Below are 18,337 nucleotides of genomic sequence, written 5' to 3'. Positions count from 1 at the left end.
ATATGGAAGATACATAAACGGGTGAGCTAGCATACGGCAGACACAAGCAATACTGCTGGCTGAGACGTGTATTGCTTCTTGGATGAACAGGGAAGTGCGTGTGTACTATACATCATTGCCATCATCAATTTTTCATTTTGTGTTGTAGGCATGATTGCCCGGATAATGTAATGACCCAAGGAGAGTAAAGCGTAGAGCTCAGCTGCCGTAATGAAAACAGCAACACACTGTAGTCTGCAGTAGATACTACCAGCGGCTGTATACTGTAGACGTATAAATACGCACGTACAGCGTATACCAGTACATGCGTAAGCATCTTCTCGTACGTAGAAAGCAGCGGGGGCACGCAACAGACTCCGGCGATGATCGAAAGCCCACCAGAAACCAACGCAACGGGCGCTACAGAGCCTTCACGGGGCCCTACTAAACCTCGCCGGCCGCTCACGGGACGGCCTCCGCCCAACGACCGCTCCACGCATGCCCGCACCGGAACAAAACACACACGCCGCCCGTGGAACGGCCGCCGGGGACTAACACGGGAAGGCCTGGCCCGCCGCCATCATCTGCCTTGGCGAGATCGAGTGCTTTCTGTTTGGATGTCCCTCCAATCGCTGCTGTTTGGACGTCGCTCGAGAGCAATCAACGCGCGCCCTGCATCCGCATCAACAGTGGGTCGTATACGGGAAACTGAGCTTTTTGTTTCATGAGTGCAAATTTAGATATGGTAATAAACTTTATAAATGCTAGGCAAAACGGTGCGAGGAAAAGAGGAAAATGATCGTAGAAAAAGAAAGCGAGGCTCGAAAACGAAGTTGACGGGCCGGGCCCACGGGACGCCGAGTCCACCAACGTTAACGAAAACAAAACTCCCACAGCGCCATAAAACGGAGGTGGCTGCCGCCCGCGCCTCTCTCAGGCTCAGCTCGCACTCCCTCGCCACCACCACCCCCCTCCGCTCCGCTCTGCCCAACGGGTAGGAGACGGAGCCGGACCCACCGCCCTGAGCTCGGGGCTCCTTCCAACCGCCAATGGACGCCGCCGGGCCGGCATCGGCCTCCGCCGACGTCGGCAGCGGCAGCGGCGCCCCGGCCGACGCCGGCGGCGGCGGCGCCAGGACTTCCCTCCTCCTCGGCATGCCGGTTCCCGTCGCGGCGGGCGCCGCCGCGGCCCTGGCCGCGCTCGTCGTCCTCGCCGCAGTGGCCGCCGCCGCCGGGTACCTCGCGCGCCGCCGGGGCGCCGGGGCGCCCGCGCTGTCGCGCGTCGAGCACGCGCCATCCTCCGCCTCGGGCTCCGGCTCCGGCTCCTCCCGCCCGGCGTCGTCCGCGCGCAAGGACAAGCCCGGGGCCGGCGCGGACCGGGTCACCGGCGCCGCCGCGGGCGCGGGCGCCAGCACCTCCGACGCGGCCAGCTCGTCCGCGGCCGCGAGCTCGCTCGAGTCGCCGGTGAAGAGGAAGGCGGCGGGGGTGGAGATGGGGTGGGGGAGGTGGTACGATCTGGCAGAGCTCGAGGTCGCCACGGGAGGGTTCTGCGCGGAGAACGTGGTCGGGGAGGGAGGCTACGGCACGGTGTACCGCGGCGTGCTCGCCGGCGGCGAGGTGGTCGCCGTCAAGGACCTGTTTGATCACAAGTGAGTGCCCTGTTCTCCTCTGTCCTTTTCTACCTTGCTTAGTTGCTTTTTCTATCCCAGATCATGGTAAAAGCATAGAACTCATGCGTTAACTTTCGGATAAAAAAAATGTGCTGCTCATTATCTGTGCATCTACTTAATGGACGTGTGTAAAACATATTAAACGCCGTCGTACTGACTAGTACAATTATGTTCCCTTGTTCTTTTTGGTGTAAATGCTTGAAAATGGGTACCTGTTCATTCATAGTGGTACTCCATGGGGACTAAGATGTGCACAAGGGGTAAACACTTGATGCTTTCCTAGACTGAATGCCTTTCTTGGTCAATTGTCACATTACGTCAGGGTGGTTGTAGTTTTGCTGTTGATGTGGCTTCAAGATTGTCAAGTATCATGGCCATGTAAAACAGCTTGTAAAACATGTTTTTGTTAGCTTAAAAGCAATGCTTCCGCCTTTATAATTACCAATATAATGTGCGCCTTCAGTTTTCTGGACAAGTGAATTGCACAGATTAAACAAATCGACTGCTCAGCGACTAACCATTCGCGACAGCAGCATTTCCTTTCGACAAGATCAACGAGTTCTGTGCATTTTTGTTTCTCCAATCACAAGATGAAAAGGTTTAATAGCTGAATCCTTTTCGTCTTTGCCAAAAGATAAAAAAAAAGAGTTGATCTCTGATACCTTTAAAGTTAGTAGTGGGGTTCACAATCTTCGGTCGTCGTTCTGACTGAACACCCACAGGTGGCTGAAGGAAACATTTTTATTGGAGAGAAAATTCATAAACAATGCAGACATGTCCACACCTTGACCTTCACCGATCTGCTTGCATTCATATTATTGGTCTCGATGATCCTGTGAACGGATTTAATGTAGCGTGTGCATGCCCACAATGTCCACAGGTTAGAGTCAATGATCTTTTTTTTAAAAAAAAAGATATAAATTTATTTTCTTTCCAAGGCTACGTATGTTTGTGATATGGGTAGGTGGGTCTTTTTGTGCTTTTGTGTGATGGCCTGTATGTATCCATCTACCTGTTGGTTGAGCTCCGTCCGCAGTCATATGCGCCACCGATCAAATCCTTTCTTTCAAGAAAAGATAAAGCAGAGGAAAGGCAAAGCGACGACCAAACTTTCCCTTTTCAGTTTCATGGACAAAATATCCAGCTAAAATTTGCAGTGCCATGAACTTTGGAGCAGTGTTTGCTTTCAAGCAAATCAAATGCATGCACGTGGATCCCTGATGGTTGGCGCAGAAGCAACAGTTATTTCTGTTTCTTTACCCTCACCATACCATGCTAGGACAGTTAGGGCAAATGATCAAGATGAAAAACGGCGGATGAGCAGAAAAAAAATCAGTCTGATAACCTTCAGTAATCGGAGATTACAATTTGTTTTAGGGGCCAGGCCGAGAAGGAGTTCAAGGTGGAGGTCGAAGCCATCGGCAAAGTGAGGCACAAGCACCTTGTCGGGCTCATCGGTTACTGCGCAGAAGGGCCTAAAAGGTGAGTGGTAACACAAGTACTACTTCTGAATTCACCTGAATAACTGTCGGCCACTGACGGATGGTTGCTACTAATGCTCGATGGCAATGACATAAACTTGCGTTCACAGGATGCTCCTGTACGAGTTCGTCGAAAACGGCAACTTGGAGCAGTGGCTCCACGGCGACGTCGGGCCTGTCAGCCCGTTGACATGGGACATACGGATGAAGATCGCCGTCGGAACAGCCAAAGGGTATTTTTTTATTTTTTTCTGCAGAGTGCAGACAGTTTACTGTTGATCTTCGATTGTGAATGCTAATGTCTCCACTTTTCGCTGCTCCTGTACCCTCGACGAACTCGATGCAGCATCGCGTACCTGCACGAAGGGCTCGAGCCCAAGGTGGTTCACCGCGACATCAAGTCGAGCAACATCCTGCTGGACAAGAAGTGGAACCCCAAGGTGTCGGACTTCGGGATGGCCAAGGTGCTGGGGTCCGGGTCCAGCTACGTGACGACCCGGGTGATGGGCACGTTCGGGTACGTGGCCCCCGAGTACGCGTCGACGGGGATGCTGAACGAGAGCAGCGACGTGTACAGCTTCGGCGTGCTGCTGATGGAGCTCATCTCCGGGCGCAGCCCCGTGGACTACAACCGCCCCGCCGGCGAGGTGAACCTGGTGGAGTGGTTCCGGGGCATGGTGGGCAGCCGGCGCGTGGAGGACCTGGTGGACCCGCGCGTGGCCGCGCCGCCGCCGCCGCGGGTGCTCAACCGGGTGCTGCTGGTGTGCCTCCGCTGCATCGACGCCGACGCGCACAAGCGGCCCCGGATGGGGCAGATCGTGCACATGCTCGAGGGCGACGAGTTCCCCTTCCGCACGGTACGTACGAGTTCCCCTTCGGTGGTAACTGGCGGCAGTGACTTGACGCACGGCTGGTCCTTGGCGATGCAGGAGCACCGGTCGCCGCGGGCGTCGCAGCGGACGTCGACGGGGACGCGGCCGTCGCTCCTGTCGGAGAACGTCGGGGGCGCCGACGACTCGGACAAGTCGATGTGGAGATGAGCGACCGATCGGAGCTGCAAGCAACCGCGCACGCACCTGACACGATCGTGCGAGGAGCTGGAGCTGGAGCTGGAGCTGCACTGACCTTTTTTTTCACCGGGTGTAAATTTTTGTTGTTTATTCGCGGCGGGGATGCGGGGGGTTTAAATGTTGAATTCGTGATGCCGCCCGCTTCGGTAGGTTTGATGGCGTTTGCCGTAATGTATGGTTTGCCACGGGGTTGATAATTTTTTTTTCGTGCTCTTGTTACCATGCCAGGCGCCACGATCATGGTAGCCATAAGGCCATAGGCAGATGATGGTTTGAATTGTTTCTGTCGCGGCTCTGCTCCGCCATCACGCGCGCACGCGTGGTCTGGCTTCAACCCCACCGCGGGCAATTATTCCTCCGCCCAGCGGTCGATCCCCTGCCCGGCCGCTGCCGTGGTCGAGCGAACGGGGGCGTGAGAGAGATCACGCGTTCGGCGTTCGGTCCGCGCCGCAGGACGACATGGAGCAGGGCGGTGCGCGCGGCGGCGAGGAGGCAGCCCGGATGAGCTCCGAGCATTCAAGCATCAGTAATGCCCAGAGCGGTCAGGCCAGGCCCTGAGCCTGATCCGGCCTGTGGGTTCACGTGAACAATACGTACGACTCATACCGAACGGGCAAATGTTTGGGCCGCTGGTAACCAGGTTCCACGTCTCATGTGCCCAGTAGGCCTGCCTGTACTCGAGCGAGGATGGGCTGCTGTGGCCAGCCGTCAGCGCATAAAACGGGCGACAGGGAGGAGAAGGCCGTCGACCGAAGCGGGCTTCCTGGTCCGTCCGCTTGGCTATCACTCACAGTTGGCCACGATGCTTTGCAGGGAAGAAGGAAGGAAATGCAGAAAAGCAAGAGGCGCGGCGAGCAGTCAGACTCGGATGGCTTGGATCAGCGCCGGTGAACAGTAGATGCTAGGCAGTGCAATGAAACCAGAGCAATGGCGCACTGCAGAGGCTTGTTCATGCAGACACACTGCAGCGGCCGGTACAGCCAGAGCATTGGTTTCACCTTCACCATTGCAGAGGACCAGGACCTTTGGTCCGTGGAGACGGCTCTTTTGGCTGGACGCGTACTGCCATGCTCCGTTGGCCACTCGTTTCCCTGGCTTCTGCTTGCGGGGGACAAAATGTTCCATCTGTTGACCGCTTCTCGCTACCAAAACAAGCGTCCCCTTGCACATCCTGGTGCAAAACCTGACTTTTCCAATGCTTCTCAACGCACATTTGAACAGAAGGAAAACCTCTCTTCTCCCGCACAAAAGCCCTCCTGCATGCTCCCACATCTCATAAAAGAATAGTCAAATAATTTCAACTTCCATCAAAATTATAAAAATATTATTAGTATTTATATTACAAAATAAGTATTATTAGATCAATCATGTAATATATTTTCATACTAAATCTATTTAGGATATAAATATTAATAATTTTTTTTTATAAATTTGATTAAATTTAAAAATATTTAAGTTCTCAGAAAGTGAAGAGTCGCATTTGTTTTAGAAATGAGGGAGTACCTCAGTGGCGGTACAGATCGTGAAGGTCACGGTCAGATACGTAGGATTAGCGCAGCTGATCAGGGTATATCACATAAGAAATAGGTAGTCATATATTACAAACAGAAGTCTCGTGCTTTTCTCGGTAGCCACTTTCAGAGTAAGAATTTCAATTTCGAATACATCATCCATAAGAAAATTTAAGTGTCCAAGAAACCGCTAATAGCATCACTGTAACATACTTTTTTTACTGTAGCAGCTCCATGAAACCGCTACCATACTACCACTATTTTTTTAAAACACTAATCCTATCCTATACTCCGTTCACCTTTTGACTCTGGACTAACAAACCAGCACAAATCGTTCACTTTTAAACCTTTACTCATATCGAGAGTAGTCTTGGGTGACATGACTTGCCTCCGAAAATAGGACAAGTTAATTGGTTCGACTTAAAAATTGGAGATTATTTAAATTTTAAAACCTATAAATGATGTTAAAGTTTTGAAAAGAAAAATCCAAAATGACTTACTGTAAGTGAAATAAAGAACAGTAAGTCTGTAATATAGCTACTGGATGAAACTAACTAAACTAAAAAAATTGTTTTGGATAATCGTGCAACTTAACATTCATTTTATTTAAGAAATCAGAGGCGTTTATAAATTACTCTAATTTAGAAAATTAGTAAACTAATTTTAATCTGGAAGTTAGCATGCATATTAATAATGAAGTTGCTCCAGCTTATTAAAAATCCGCTAGGTGCTGGACGAAAAGTATACCCGACCGACGAAATTACAAAATAACACAAACTACAGGATCTTGGTGGAGTCGAACCACCTTCCGTCCGGGACTGTAAAGCTTGACAGTCCACGGAGGACCTCACCGTGTCGAGATAAGATCCACAGTTAGGGCACACTCCACGGAATATACGGAACACTACGCGACACTTCTGATGCTTAATTTTTGGTGCACTTTAGAAAGATTAATTACTCAATAAGATATGGGTTTCTCCAACCTAGCAACGTGGACAGATCGATTGCCCCCATGGCCTCAACGAGTACGAAGTTAAGAGCTTAGGTTTTGAAACTATAGCTTCGCCATAAACGACTTCGTACATTTGGTGAGCTGCAGTTGCAACAAATTACAATGGCCCCAGTCATAAGAAGAAACAGTGGAAATGAGGTTCTAATCATATATACCTTCATAAAGCGTCGTTCTGCTCCATAATTTGTATCCAGCCTCCATAATTTGCAGACAGCTCCAATATTTGCAGCCGACACGAAGCTGGCAACTTATCCGAACCATAGATAACAGAATAGTCTCCAGATAACAGTTGTTACAGCTCAACCACCTCATAATTAAGTATCCAAATAAGGTAAAGCCATACTAACAATGAAATTAACTTAATATTGGGTCTCAACCGCTAGACTTGAGTTAACATAGCCATGTTGAAGCCTGCCATGCAGCCAATGAGCCTGCCACGGCAATGAAGTGTATCTCGCGCTCAACCAGCATGTTTTAACTGCAGAATGCTGGGAGAAGAACAGCAGCAACCTTCAGGAGAAACTACACATGTAAACGGCATCCTCCGTGGGAAAACAGTAATCTTCAGCAATGAACCGAGGACAAACTACATATTACCCATCATCATGGTGATCGCCATCAAACAGCATGCGTGAACTGCCAAATTCCGGGAGCAAGAACAGCAGGAACCTTCAGCACAGGAGAAGCTTCAGCAATAACAGGCGCAGAGCTCAAGACCTTCCCCACATCCTTGTTCAATTCAATACCACCATGTAGGTTGAGACTAGATCTTCATACAGCATACAAGTGAGACAATCCGCACTTACACAGGCTGATTACAAAGAACTAATAGTTGCCATGAGGCAACCTGTGTAAGAAAGGATACATGAGGAAACAGTACAGCTACCTCAGTACCTTGCAACATTTGGTCGTTCTCAGATAAAATAATAATAAATACATCTTAATTTGGAAAATAACCACTAGAACAAAATACCAGATAATTAACTTGTAATATCAAACATGTAGCAGATAACGATTGATAATAAAAGCATAACAGTTGAAACAAAGAAGATAAATCTGTGGATCAGCAGTTGGAAATTGAACAAATCAGCACGGTTTTCATAGTTTATTTTCATGGGGTGCGAAGTCGAAATTGCTAGAAATTTCATCAGATGTACATTTGAACAGTCGTGAGTTCGGGCTGTTCTTCTGCAATCTAAAGGGATGCAAAGCTGACCATTTCATTTACTTCATTCTCACAAGAGTGTGTGATATCTAAATGTACACCAACTACAGAAAATATCCATCGCAAAAGCTTTTATATGGGAAACGTTATATTGTAAGCAATTGGAAACGTTATACTGTAAGCAATTGGAAACGTTATACTGTAAGCAATTGGAAACGTTATACACCTTCCTGCGCATGGCCAAGCATAGTGCGGTGCAACTTTACGCATGGATGGTAGCATAACTATGCACGGGTTAAAATTAGCAAGCATGACTTTGCGCGGAGTTATGGACGACAATAAAAATATTTAGCTAGTCTGTACTATAAATTGCAATTTCAGCCTGTAAATTTCGAATTACCAATTGTAGGAGTTATGGACGACAATAAATTTAGTTCTGTACTAAAATTACTTCAGACTGTAAATTTCGAATTACCAAGTGTACCTTGCGTGTTGCGCTGTAGCTCCTTGCCAATTTGTAGCATGCCAAGAGGTGTATCGGAAAGACGTGCGCCAACAATAGGAAGCAGGGCACAGGGACACAAAAGGGAGGGAGAACCCGGGGGGATTGAAATAAAAGCTCCCCCGTGCGATCTCCCACCCAAGGCACAAAATCAAAATCTTTATTACGGTGGCCTGCCATGCGAGCGCACCCATCATGGCAAAGGCCTTCAAGATGTCACATCTCTCTTTTTTTCACATCTTTTCTCTTCTTTTCACATCTTTTTTCCCTCCTTCCCACTCCACACGCGAGCAACTCGGAGGTTACATGTGTGTAGCTTACCTCGGCTTCAGTTGGGCACGGATCGCTCCGAGCAACATCTCTCGGATCTAATAATTATCGAAGTTTCATCCAATAATTATCAATACAAAGAGACATCATCACGCGAGTTGGAGCAGATCCAGGATCCGACCACGCCGCAGCGACGTTTCGATGCCTCCGAATCCGCCGAGAACATCCAACCTATCCGAAACGTCCCAGCTCTGAAGGTCAGCAGAAAACAAATCCACGGATCAGCACCACACGACCAACCAAAACGAACTGAATCACCAGGAGGTTTCCTTGAGCAAAGGACTAACCAACATCAGAACCGACGCGCCCAAACACGAGGTTCAGACGCCACCGTGCCCATATGGACGCAGCCTCATCTCGATCCGAGTCGGCGCACGCGCTCATCAATTAATTAGATGGAAACTGCACATCACAAAACAAATCCATGTGTTTCGAACATATATATACCAAGAGAGAGAGATTCACCGTTCCCCGTCTCCTCGATCGGAACAATATAGATCTAGACGAGATCAGCATGGAAAAAGGAAAGTAGTTTGATCAAAGATCTAGACGAGAAGGGGATTTCCGGCATGGGAGCGCGGCAACTTCAGGACCATGGAAAGGAAAGGCGAGGCGGGTAGGCAAACAAGGCTAGGGCTGGCGGGCGCTGCGGGAGGATTAGCAGAGGAATCCAATGTATTTATTGTCCGGTTGGAGGGATCTGACGGCAGAGATGAGGCGGTTCGAATCGGACGGGCACTATGGTGGGCACGTGTCGGAAGATCATTGGCGGTGCCACGTCGATTGCGTGGGCGACCGGCCGACCGCAACTTGCGGGGAATTAGCGTCAGTGCATGCGTCACGGTTCTTCCAGGATCCATTGCGGACGGAAACCTTGTTGTGGTTACCGTGGTCAATGGTCCTGATTGGTTGGTTCGTGGCGGTTGCCAGTTGCCACCAACCCTCAAACTGGGCTTTTGGGCCTCCGGTTATGGCCGCGGTCTGATAAATCATGCACAAGATGTGTGCATCGAGATGAAATCAATTGACAGAAGTTGCTTTTATAACATCATAAAAGATAGATCTTTGATGCGATGTGGCAAGATTTCTACATGCGACCTCGGAAAAAGAGAATTATGTTCGAGACGAGACTTTGCGACATCCTACGCTGTTCGTTTGCTACAGCCTAAAGTTTAGAGGGGTCACATCAAAGAGAATCTTGTCATTTAGAAGTATTAAATAAAGTCTAATTACAAAACTAATTTTAGAATCCCAGTGCTAATTCGCGAGACGAATCTAATGAGGTATATTAGTCCATGATTAGCGGATGATTACTGTAGCATCACTGTGGCAAATTATGGATTAATTAGGCTCATTAAATTTGTCTCGCGAATTAGCACCCAGCTGTGCAAAAAGTTTTATAAACAGATTTTATTTAATACTTTTAAATAGCAAGATTCTCTTTGATGTGATGGGTCTAAAGTTTAGAAGTTAGGAAACGAACAGGGCCTATATCTCTATTATTACTTGAATGGGCCGTGGGCCGGCCTTATTACAACCTACTACATTTTGCAACCATCATCATCCCCCTCTTCTTTACTCTGTCTGTACACATATCCTCCTCCTATCTTCTTCTTTACTATCACATGCATCTACATGAACACGAACCACCAAGCCCCAAAATGCAACGGAAAATTGTACGATCCTCTGTACTCCCTGCGAGACACGTACCGTGCCGCTACATTGCTGTGCTCTCGTTGGTCAAAACGCTGTGCTCGCTGGCGATCCTCTGGACCCTGATCGGCAGGCCCTTGGGGAAGTCCACGAAGGGGTAGACGAAGGCCTGGTCCGGCTCCGCCAGCTCCCACCGGAAGTTGAGCACCAGGTGGTGCAGGAAGATGGCGATCTCCAGCTTGGCCAGCTCCGACCCGGCGCACAGCCGCGGCCCGCCGCCGTACGGCATGAAGCTGCTCGGCGCGTTGCTCTGCAACAGCAGCAGCAGCAGCAGAGTTAGACACCGGCGAGCATGGTCAATGACACAAAAGTCGCCGAAAAAAACAAGGCTACTAGAGAAGCACAGGCTCCATTGTTCAGAGAATCTAGATCATCTATCCTATGGTTCATCTGTCTTCTTGGTTCATCAGTGAATGGAGATCGTACTGCCACGATCGCTAGTCTTAGGGTTACTGAAGACGGCGCCGTCTTCTGAGCCTACGGCGCGTCGCATCCAAGAATTTACAATGGACTTCCCTACCGGTTTGCGACGGATAAGAAAGATGTGTTGGCGACGGCTGGGTTCCATGCTTCCAAGGTGCCGTTCGTTTTCCATTTGGACCATGCTCTTGCAGTCTCGCTCGCCGCGAAGCCCGGCCGCCTCTCGCCGCCGGAGGGAGAGTGCAGCTGTCAATCTATCAATCTAGCGCGTCGCCGTCGATCGGACCACGACGAGATCGGGCACACGCGTGGGTGCCGAACATTCCCTTTCATGTAAGGTCCATGCTCTTATCAATAATGGATGTCAGAAGAATAGGTGTCGTGCTGGATATTCTTCAATCCTCAGAGGTGGCACATTTATCTCATGCATGCTCCTTTTCCAGATTCTGATGTGCCAGACGTGAAGGTTAGCGTAGGATTCACTTCACATAGAGCCGGATCGAGACTGCATCCGCATGCTCAGATATTTTCTCTCCATGATGGGTTTGCGATCAGTGTTCATGTGACATCTACTAATTGGTTTCAGTTCATTTGTGCAGACTAAAACTTAGTTTGCAGAACTGCAGGGGGGAGGCACTGACCTTCCATCTCCAAGGGTTGAACTGATTGGGGTCCTCGTACAACGACGAATCCAGATGAACCGCCGCTAACACCGGCAGAATTTTCCATCCCTTTGGTATGTCGTACCCTTCATTTTGACGGAGACAGTATGCAAGGAGAGAAATGCTCAGTACATGCTGTTGCTGCCTGTGCGATCGAATTCAGAACTGGGAGCTTATTAGGCTAAAGTTGAAGCTAGCTACCATTGTAGTGCACATCTCGGATGACCTTCCGGTGCAGGAACCTGACAACGTTGCCAAGCCGCAATGTCTCATTTATGACCTGCAAGAAACAAAACGAAACTGTTAAACGAAAACGCACCTTCCATTTTCTACGGTTTCGAAGTGCTTCTAGCAGCCATCTGACAAGGCATTTGGCATCTACCACTACGTTTCAGGGTTAGCGACAAGCTTTCAGCATCTTTGGCGCTCTGTTTTGTTTAGACCTGACCAGTTCTTAACCCCCTGATCAGTTGATAATTTGCTGAGCGATGCTTGACATGCATGCGAGTTCAGCTTGTCCCGTTTGAACAGCGAGATACGACACAGATACCTTCTTGTTGTATGCTATGCGAGAACAATGTGTACTTCTCAACGCATCTGGACTGCCTGGCCTCACCCTCTAAAAGCCTCCAAAACAAAACAAAAAAAAAAACAGAAGAAGAAAAAAAACTCTGGTCGGAGAGCAAGCGGACGCCAAGCACTCCAAAATTGGCCAGCCAATTATTCTGCCGAGCCTCGGGTCCCCGTTCGTACATGACAATTTCGGGAAGTTGCTATCGTGCACCACGCAACTAGACGAGGCGGTTTGTGCCTGTCCGAGTTGGACGGGAGCAGGCCAGGTAGCAAACAGCAGAGCGTACAGCGATCTCGCACTAGCATTGCAGTGGAATGAACGATCAGAACAAGGGGCCTTACACATTGCGTGAAAACCATCTCCTTGTAGTCTTCCCAGCTCAATCTGGACGCCCCGCGTAGCCTTTGTCTCCTAGCAATCTCGAGATGCTCTTCCTGCAACTCGTATGTCAGTGTAACTGTGTATATAATTCCATGATTTATATTCTTTTTTTGACCAACATCTAGTTTACTGTGGAAAGTTTGAAAATGATCAGTGAAGCTAGCTAGGTGGGTGTATGATAGTTGGCTTTGGATTTGTACCCGGAGTTCTTGGACGGCCTTAGGGCATCCTTCAAGGAAGAAGATGGCGAGGGCCAGCGCCATTGACGACGTCTCATGTCCGGCAAAGAGCAGGCTCAGCAGGAGGTCCAGGATCTGTTCCTTTGAGAGATTGGATTGCTTCAGCGCCCATCCAAGAAGATCGTCTTCCTCTACACTTGAGTTCTCCTTGCTCATCTTCTGAAGCCTATCTTCCATTTTCCTCTCTATTACACCAAGTATGGACGCGCGTGACTGCAAAAAAAAAACACAGCAATTGCATGATGTGAATTTGAGATCAATGAAAGCAAGCTTTATTTTTTTTGTACAAAGTCCCTCTAGTTTAATTTTGAAGAAAATATTGGACGTCGGTACTATCATTTAGGTGTTGCCTAACTGCCTATTGGTCTAGGGCAATGTCTCTTCTCATAGCTGTTGCCCGTTTCGGAGAAAACTGTGTCCTTTTGCATTTGGAAGTAAAAATGACATGTAACCACCGCCAAATATGGATAGAGAGGGTTCAGTATGTATGTACATATGTAGGATGATTTTTTTCTAAACTCGCGTGTAGCTACTCTGATCATCAGTATACCGCCATGCGTATATCCGCATACTCATTTATCACTTTGAGTATATTCATATACTAATTCTAAGATACAGTACCTTAGAATGATCATGTACTTAAAGTATATACCATCACAGATGATCTAATATGATCACGTACACCTCGTATGTACCTTTAGTCGGGTCAGATACGCCCTACGTCATGAGATGCAAATGTAGGAGTAGCTACAAGCGTGTGTAGAATGGATTTTTCATAATTCTACACGTTCCTTCTCTCGTGTTCATCCATTTAATTAAAAAAAGAGGGCTAAGAAAGTTTTGCTTTTTCAGGTATATATGGAGGATGCATGGCCATGATTGACTTCAGCTAACGAAACAGCCAGCGCTATTTCATTAACTGCTAAGAGCAAATTATGAAGTCGCTAAACGCCCGCTTAACCAAATGAATGCATGCGGCTCTAGCGTGTCAAGTGTTGGTCAGCAATCGAATCATGCGAAATGATGGATCCTCCCAACACATAATCATGTGAAGCTAGCTGTGGAGATTGATCATTAGTTTTTTTTCAATTCCCCTCTGAATAGTCTAGAATCGCCTCAAAAAAAGAGTAGAAATCCCCGCAATGCAATTGTATGATGCAAAGATCCAGTGAATAAAGCAAGCTAGCATGCACGCTGCAGCCGGGAGCAGTCACTAGCTAAAGATCGTTTGAGGGTGACCTCCCAGGCAGTGAAAAGCGGGCAGCATTTTTATGGGGCCACGAGTGGTGTGGGGAGAAAGTATGATAGATGTAGCTAGCTAGTAGGGAATGGAAACTAAAGAAAATAAGCTGCAACGCATAAACGCGTAGCAATTATCTACCACTGCTGTTTTGTTTTTCCCGTTCTGTGGATGCATAAACCCGCTGTGCAGAAAAGAACACACGAGGCCAAGTGCGTGCCTGTAGCAGGAAAGGGATGATCCGCGGCTGGTCTCTTTACTAGGACGTGTGCATAGCAACACATACAGCGATCCTTGCTTGGACCATCCACACCAATCTGAAACCCACACTCAGCTGCTCGATGGACCATGCGGGCGGCGCCTACACACAAACTACCAAACGAAAACTTAACAACCTATCTCTCTCTACTGGCTAGTTTTCGTATTTTTTTTTTCTGTTTTCCTGAGAGCGAGGGCACCAAACAAAACGTCGACAGGCTAGCTAGGGATCGTCTATAAATTAATGTGAATACATCTATGCATCTCCGATCCCTGCTGCTAGTTCCTGTAGCTCCCGCTCGTGTGCATCATATATGTTCAGACGGATGTATGGATCGCCGTAGTGGCTGTCGTCGCGTGCAGCGGCCTCTGCTGAAACGTTAGCTGCCGCCTATTTTTGGAAACAAGGAAACAAAAAACCGTGCGCAGGCAGCGCGAGGGTGCTAGGGCGCACGGGGGGCACGCACGAGAGGGGGGAGAGGGTGAGACGAGACGAGACGAGACGGCCCACGCACCTTGAGCGCCTTCCAGTAGGCCGTGCCCGGGAAGTTGAGCGGCGCGGACACGACGCCCTTCATGAAGGTGATGTACTCCAGCCGCAGCCGCTCCGTCTCCTCCTCGCCGGGGTCCATGCTCATTATGTTCCTCGCCATCAGGTTAAACGTGAACTGCACGCGTCATCATCCGCACGCACGCGCGCGGCGGCACGGTGGTTAGCGCGGCGGCGATCCTTGTTCGCTTGCATGGATGGATGGCATGCGTGGACGCAAAGCGTCAGAAAGATTGCTGTCGCCAGCGACGGGGGTCGGAGAGGTACCTTCTTGGCCTCGTGCTGGGCGGAGAAGCAGGCGCCGCCGCCGGAGGGCGGCCAGGAGCGGAGGACCAGCAGGATGTGCCGCTCGACCTCCGGGAGGAGCACGGCGCGGAGGCGGACGGAGCTGAGGAAGTTGAGCGAGATGGCGCGCATCTCGCGGTGCGCGTCGCCGACTAGCACCAGCATCGACCACTTGCCCAGGATGCCGCCGATGCTGCGCGGGTAGCTGCACTCGAACAGCCGCCCCTCGTTCTGCAGGATGTACCGGTTCAGACCCGCGTCCGCCGACACCACCGTCCGCTCCCCGAACAGGCTCGACCGGTATATCTTCCCGTACCTGCATGGCCGTCGATCGCCGCCGTTAGCAACAAGCTCTCTCAGTCTCAGCTCATCAGGCCACCTAACAATTCTACTATGCACGCGTGGTGGCTAGCTGCTGGTATATCGTGCACGTGTGCTGCTGCTACCGACGGCGGCGACGACGGCGACGCACCGTGCGACGTGCTGCTCCATGAAGCGGCCGACGGAGGTGGCCGGGTGGGGGCGGAGGTAGCCGAAGGTCTCGCCGACAAAGGGCCACCCGGGGGCGCCCGGCGGCAGGTTCGGCCGCTTCTTCTTCGTCGGGCGCCACCGCCGGGCGCCGTGGCATTGGGCGACGGTGGTGGTGTAGAAGGTGAGGAGGGCCAGCAGGATGAAGGGGAGGAAGAAGAGGAGCTCGCTGGTTATGGAGGCCATCATGGCACCCATGAGCGCTCCTACTGATCGGAGGCCCTCTAGCTTTGATGAAATTTATTTCCTGCCGCTTGCCCTGCCCGATCACACGCCCGCTTTGTTGGTTTTTGTGTGTGCGTTGGAGGGGATGGGTTAGAGAGAGAAAGCAGGAGAGGGGCGAGCTAAATTAAAGGGGCGCTTTTAGCTCTGGATTTCTCTCTCTGCAAGTGCAAGCTTTGCGCAAGGAAAAAATTGGTAGGAAGCTACGCGCCCGACCACTTCGCCCCCTCTCTCTCGGCTCTTCTGTGCTGTGGTGTTCTTATATAAGTTTTTGAGACGTGCGACGGGGGAGAGGTGGTTGGGGTGGGGGGGGGGGGGGCGCTCTTTAGCCAGAGTTTTTTTTCTTTTTTTGGTGCGGCGCACGGAGCAGGGTGGTCGGTACAGTGCATCTCCAGTGTTTAATTTCTCTTGCTTCCCAAGCTTAGGTCGACTGAAATCACAGTTTTGAATGTGCGTGAGCACACCATTTCGGTGACCGACCAGCTTAGCTACTCACGGAAGGTTGAGAGTTTAGGGTTTTTAAGAAATCCCATAGCAAAACCGACTACCGAGTGAGGAAGAGGCAAGGGCGATGATACGGGAACACTACTGAACGATAATTCCTCGTTAAGCCATTGATTGCTAGGAAAGGGAGTGGACAGCAAAACAAAGAAACTAATATGGTAGAGGCAATGGTTGTGGATTCGGTAGCACATCCGTCGCCGAAGATAGGAGAGGAGCAGCGACGCGGGAGAGTTAGGTGATAGAGGTGCAAATGTTTGTACAAGATAGTAGGAGGTACAAGGAAGCTCAACTCATAGCATCAATTTAGGTTCTATTTGGAATAATGTCTCCCTGCAGTCACGGGGAAGCTAGATATGGTCCAGAATCGTTTCTCATATTTGCGCGTGGCACGACACGCTGAAATCTTACTTTTTCACACATGGAGACCACTCTAGACGTGTACCCTTCGGTGGGATTCTCTCACGTTTTCTTCACACCTTGCTGCAAATGCGGTTCCAAATAGGGCTATAGTGCCACTCTTTATTTTTCTAGGTTAATTAAATTAATTCCTCATATACCATCAAACACCTAGCGGGATCGGCTAGATTTCTGACAAGATATTGGTGTTAATACCTTTTTACTCTATAAATCCTTCAAAGGGTGGCATACAACATTATGGTGTGAGTGAATGTGTGCCCTTATGTTTTAGTTGCTAGAGAAATAAAACAAAAAAAATCATCTATTGTAAAAGATGTATGCATATTTAAGTGAATAGAAAATCATTTCTACTTATTCACGCAGAAACATGAAACTGGTATCCTAACACGGGTACGCCTAGCGCCTGCAGAATTCCTATGCACCAAGTCTAAAACTATTATTCATTTTGGGACTCAAGGACGACTAATAATCCGTACAAGTTTAATTTAGGTATACACAGAAACATACAGTCCTATTCAATAATGAACGATGACCTATATTTATCATTGCATACAATTTCTGCTGTCCGCATGGATGGCTGCAAAAGGAATGATCCAGCCGGTCAGAACAGTATCGCCTGATCAGTCTAATTACTTGATGATGTTCAGTATTGACGGAAAAGACCAAAGCCCAAAGGTTTTTGGACGATACGTTTACCGAGGAACGGTTTATATCACATCTCCTGGCAGAGCTCTGGAGCTAGGGGATATCCGGATGCCGTGACTTATTTTCGGTCCGTGTCGTATTAGATGTTTGGATGCTAATTAGAGGGACTAAATATGATTAAACTATAAAACTAATTGCATAAATGGAGACTAATTCATGAGATGAATCTATGAAGCCTAATTAATCCATCATTAGCACATATATACTGTAGCACAATATTATCAAATCATGGACTAATTAGGCTTAATAAATTCGTCTCGCGAATTAGCATCCATTTATGCAATAGGTTTTGTGATTAGACTATATTTAATACTTCTGATTGGTATCCAAACATCCGAAGACTTATTTTTAGTCCATGGAACCAAACAGGATCTTATTATCAATCTAAACCCTACAGAGACATATCTCTGTGTCATCTGACACACAAATAGTTTACTTGGAACTAGATTTTATCAGACGTTGACAGATTAGCTGTACGAGGCATGAGCCGCAAGAAAAAAATGTCTCCATCCTACCCGCCAAAAAATATATATAATCCCATTTTTCATTTATTTAATTTTAGGAAAAAATATAAATTCTATTTTAAGTGTCAAAGTACTAATAATAAAAAACTCCGATTTCAAATATTTTCAAGTATATAATATAAACAAGGTTCCAAAATATTACTCGAACGCATTCTAAGCAGAGAATGGAAATAGTAAATGACGTTTAACAAAGCAAGACTAGTTAAGCAAAATAATACACCTTCACTAAAAGAGATTCCCGCAGGCCGCATCGATGAGAAGCATAACAGTAAAGATGCATTGTGGAACTTGAATATCATAAGCTGCTGCTCTGTCAGGGGGGCTCGAGCAGTTGTGCTTTTGGAATATGTTCGATACTAATAGTATTTGAATTAAATACCGCCACCTTTCTATTGG

General features: G+C 48.6%; 2 protein-coding genes and 1 long non-coding RNA gene across 4 annotated transcripts; 1 reads left to right on the top strand and 2 right to left on the bottom strand.

Annotated features, from left to right (window-relative positions):
- The first annotated feature begins 927 nt into the window (after positions 1–927).
- Positions 928–4,396, top strand: LOC112873871 (probable receptor-like serine/threonine-protein kinase At4g34500). Its single transcript, XM_025936954.1, has 5 exons — positions 928–1,627; positions 3,026–3,130; positions 3,240–3,362; positions 3,476–3,986; positions 4,059–4,396. Exons 1-5 carry the CDS (start codon positions 1,029–1,031, stop codon positions 4,167–4,169), a joined length of 1,449 nt encoding a protein of 482 aa, XP_025792739.1. The 5' UTR covers positions 928–1,028; the 3' UTR covers positions 4,170–4,396.
- Positions 4,397–6,631: 2,235 nt separating this feature from the next.
- LOC112875153 lies at positions 6,632–9,388 on the bottom strand. Of its 2 annotated transcripts, XR_003225130.1 has the most exons (3): positions 9,007–9,388; positions 6,878–8,910; positions 6,632–6,803 (listed from the first exon to the last, which is right to left on the bottom strand). It is a non-coding gene; the product is annotated as an uncharacterized LOC112875153 (long non-coding RNA). The 2 variants fall into 2 exon arrangements; XR_003225129.1 differs by having other exon boundaries at positions 6,757–8,910.
- An 801-nt stretch (positions 9,389–10,189) lies between these two features.
- LOC112875152 (cytochrome P450 90B2) lies at positions 10,190–16,038 on the bottom strand. The gene is made up of 8 exons (XM_025938885.1): positions 15,514–16,038; positions 15,024–15,357; positions 14,722–14,874; positions 12,670–12,921; positions 12,430–12,522; positions 11,716–11,794; positions 11,494–11,600; positions 10,190–10,682 (listed from the first exon to the last, which is right to left on the bottom strand). The coding sequence occupies exons 1-8, from the start codon at positions 15,765–15,767 to the stop codon at positions 10,437–10,439; spliced, it is 1,518 nt and encodes a 505-aa protein (XP_025794670.1). The 5' UTR covers positions 15,768–16,038; the 3' UTR covers positions 10,190–10,436.
- Positions 16,039–18,337: the final 2,299 nt, after the last annotated feature.

The sequence above is a fragment of the Panicum hallii genome, chromosome 9, assembly GCF_002211085.1.
Source record: "Panicum hallii strain FIL2 chromosome 9, PHallii_v3.1, whole genome shotgun sequence".
NCBI lineage: Eukaryota > Viridiplantae > Streptophyta > Magnoliopsida > Poales > Poaceae > Panicum > Panicum hallii.
Note: the sequence above shows the minus strand (reverse complement) of the source record. Positions and strands in the feature narration are given on the sequence as shown.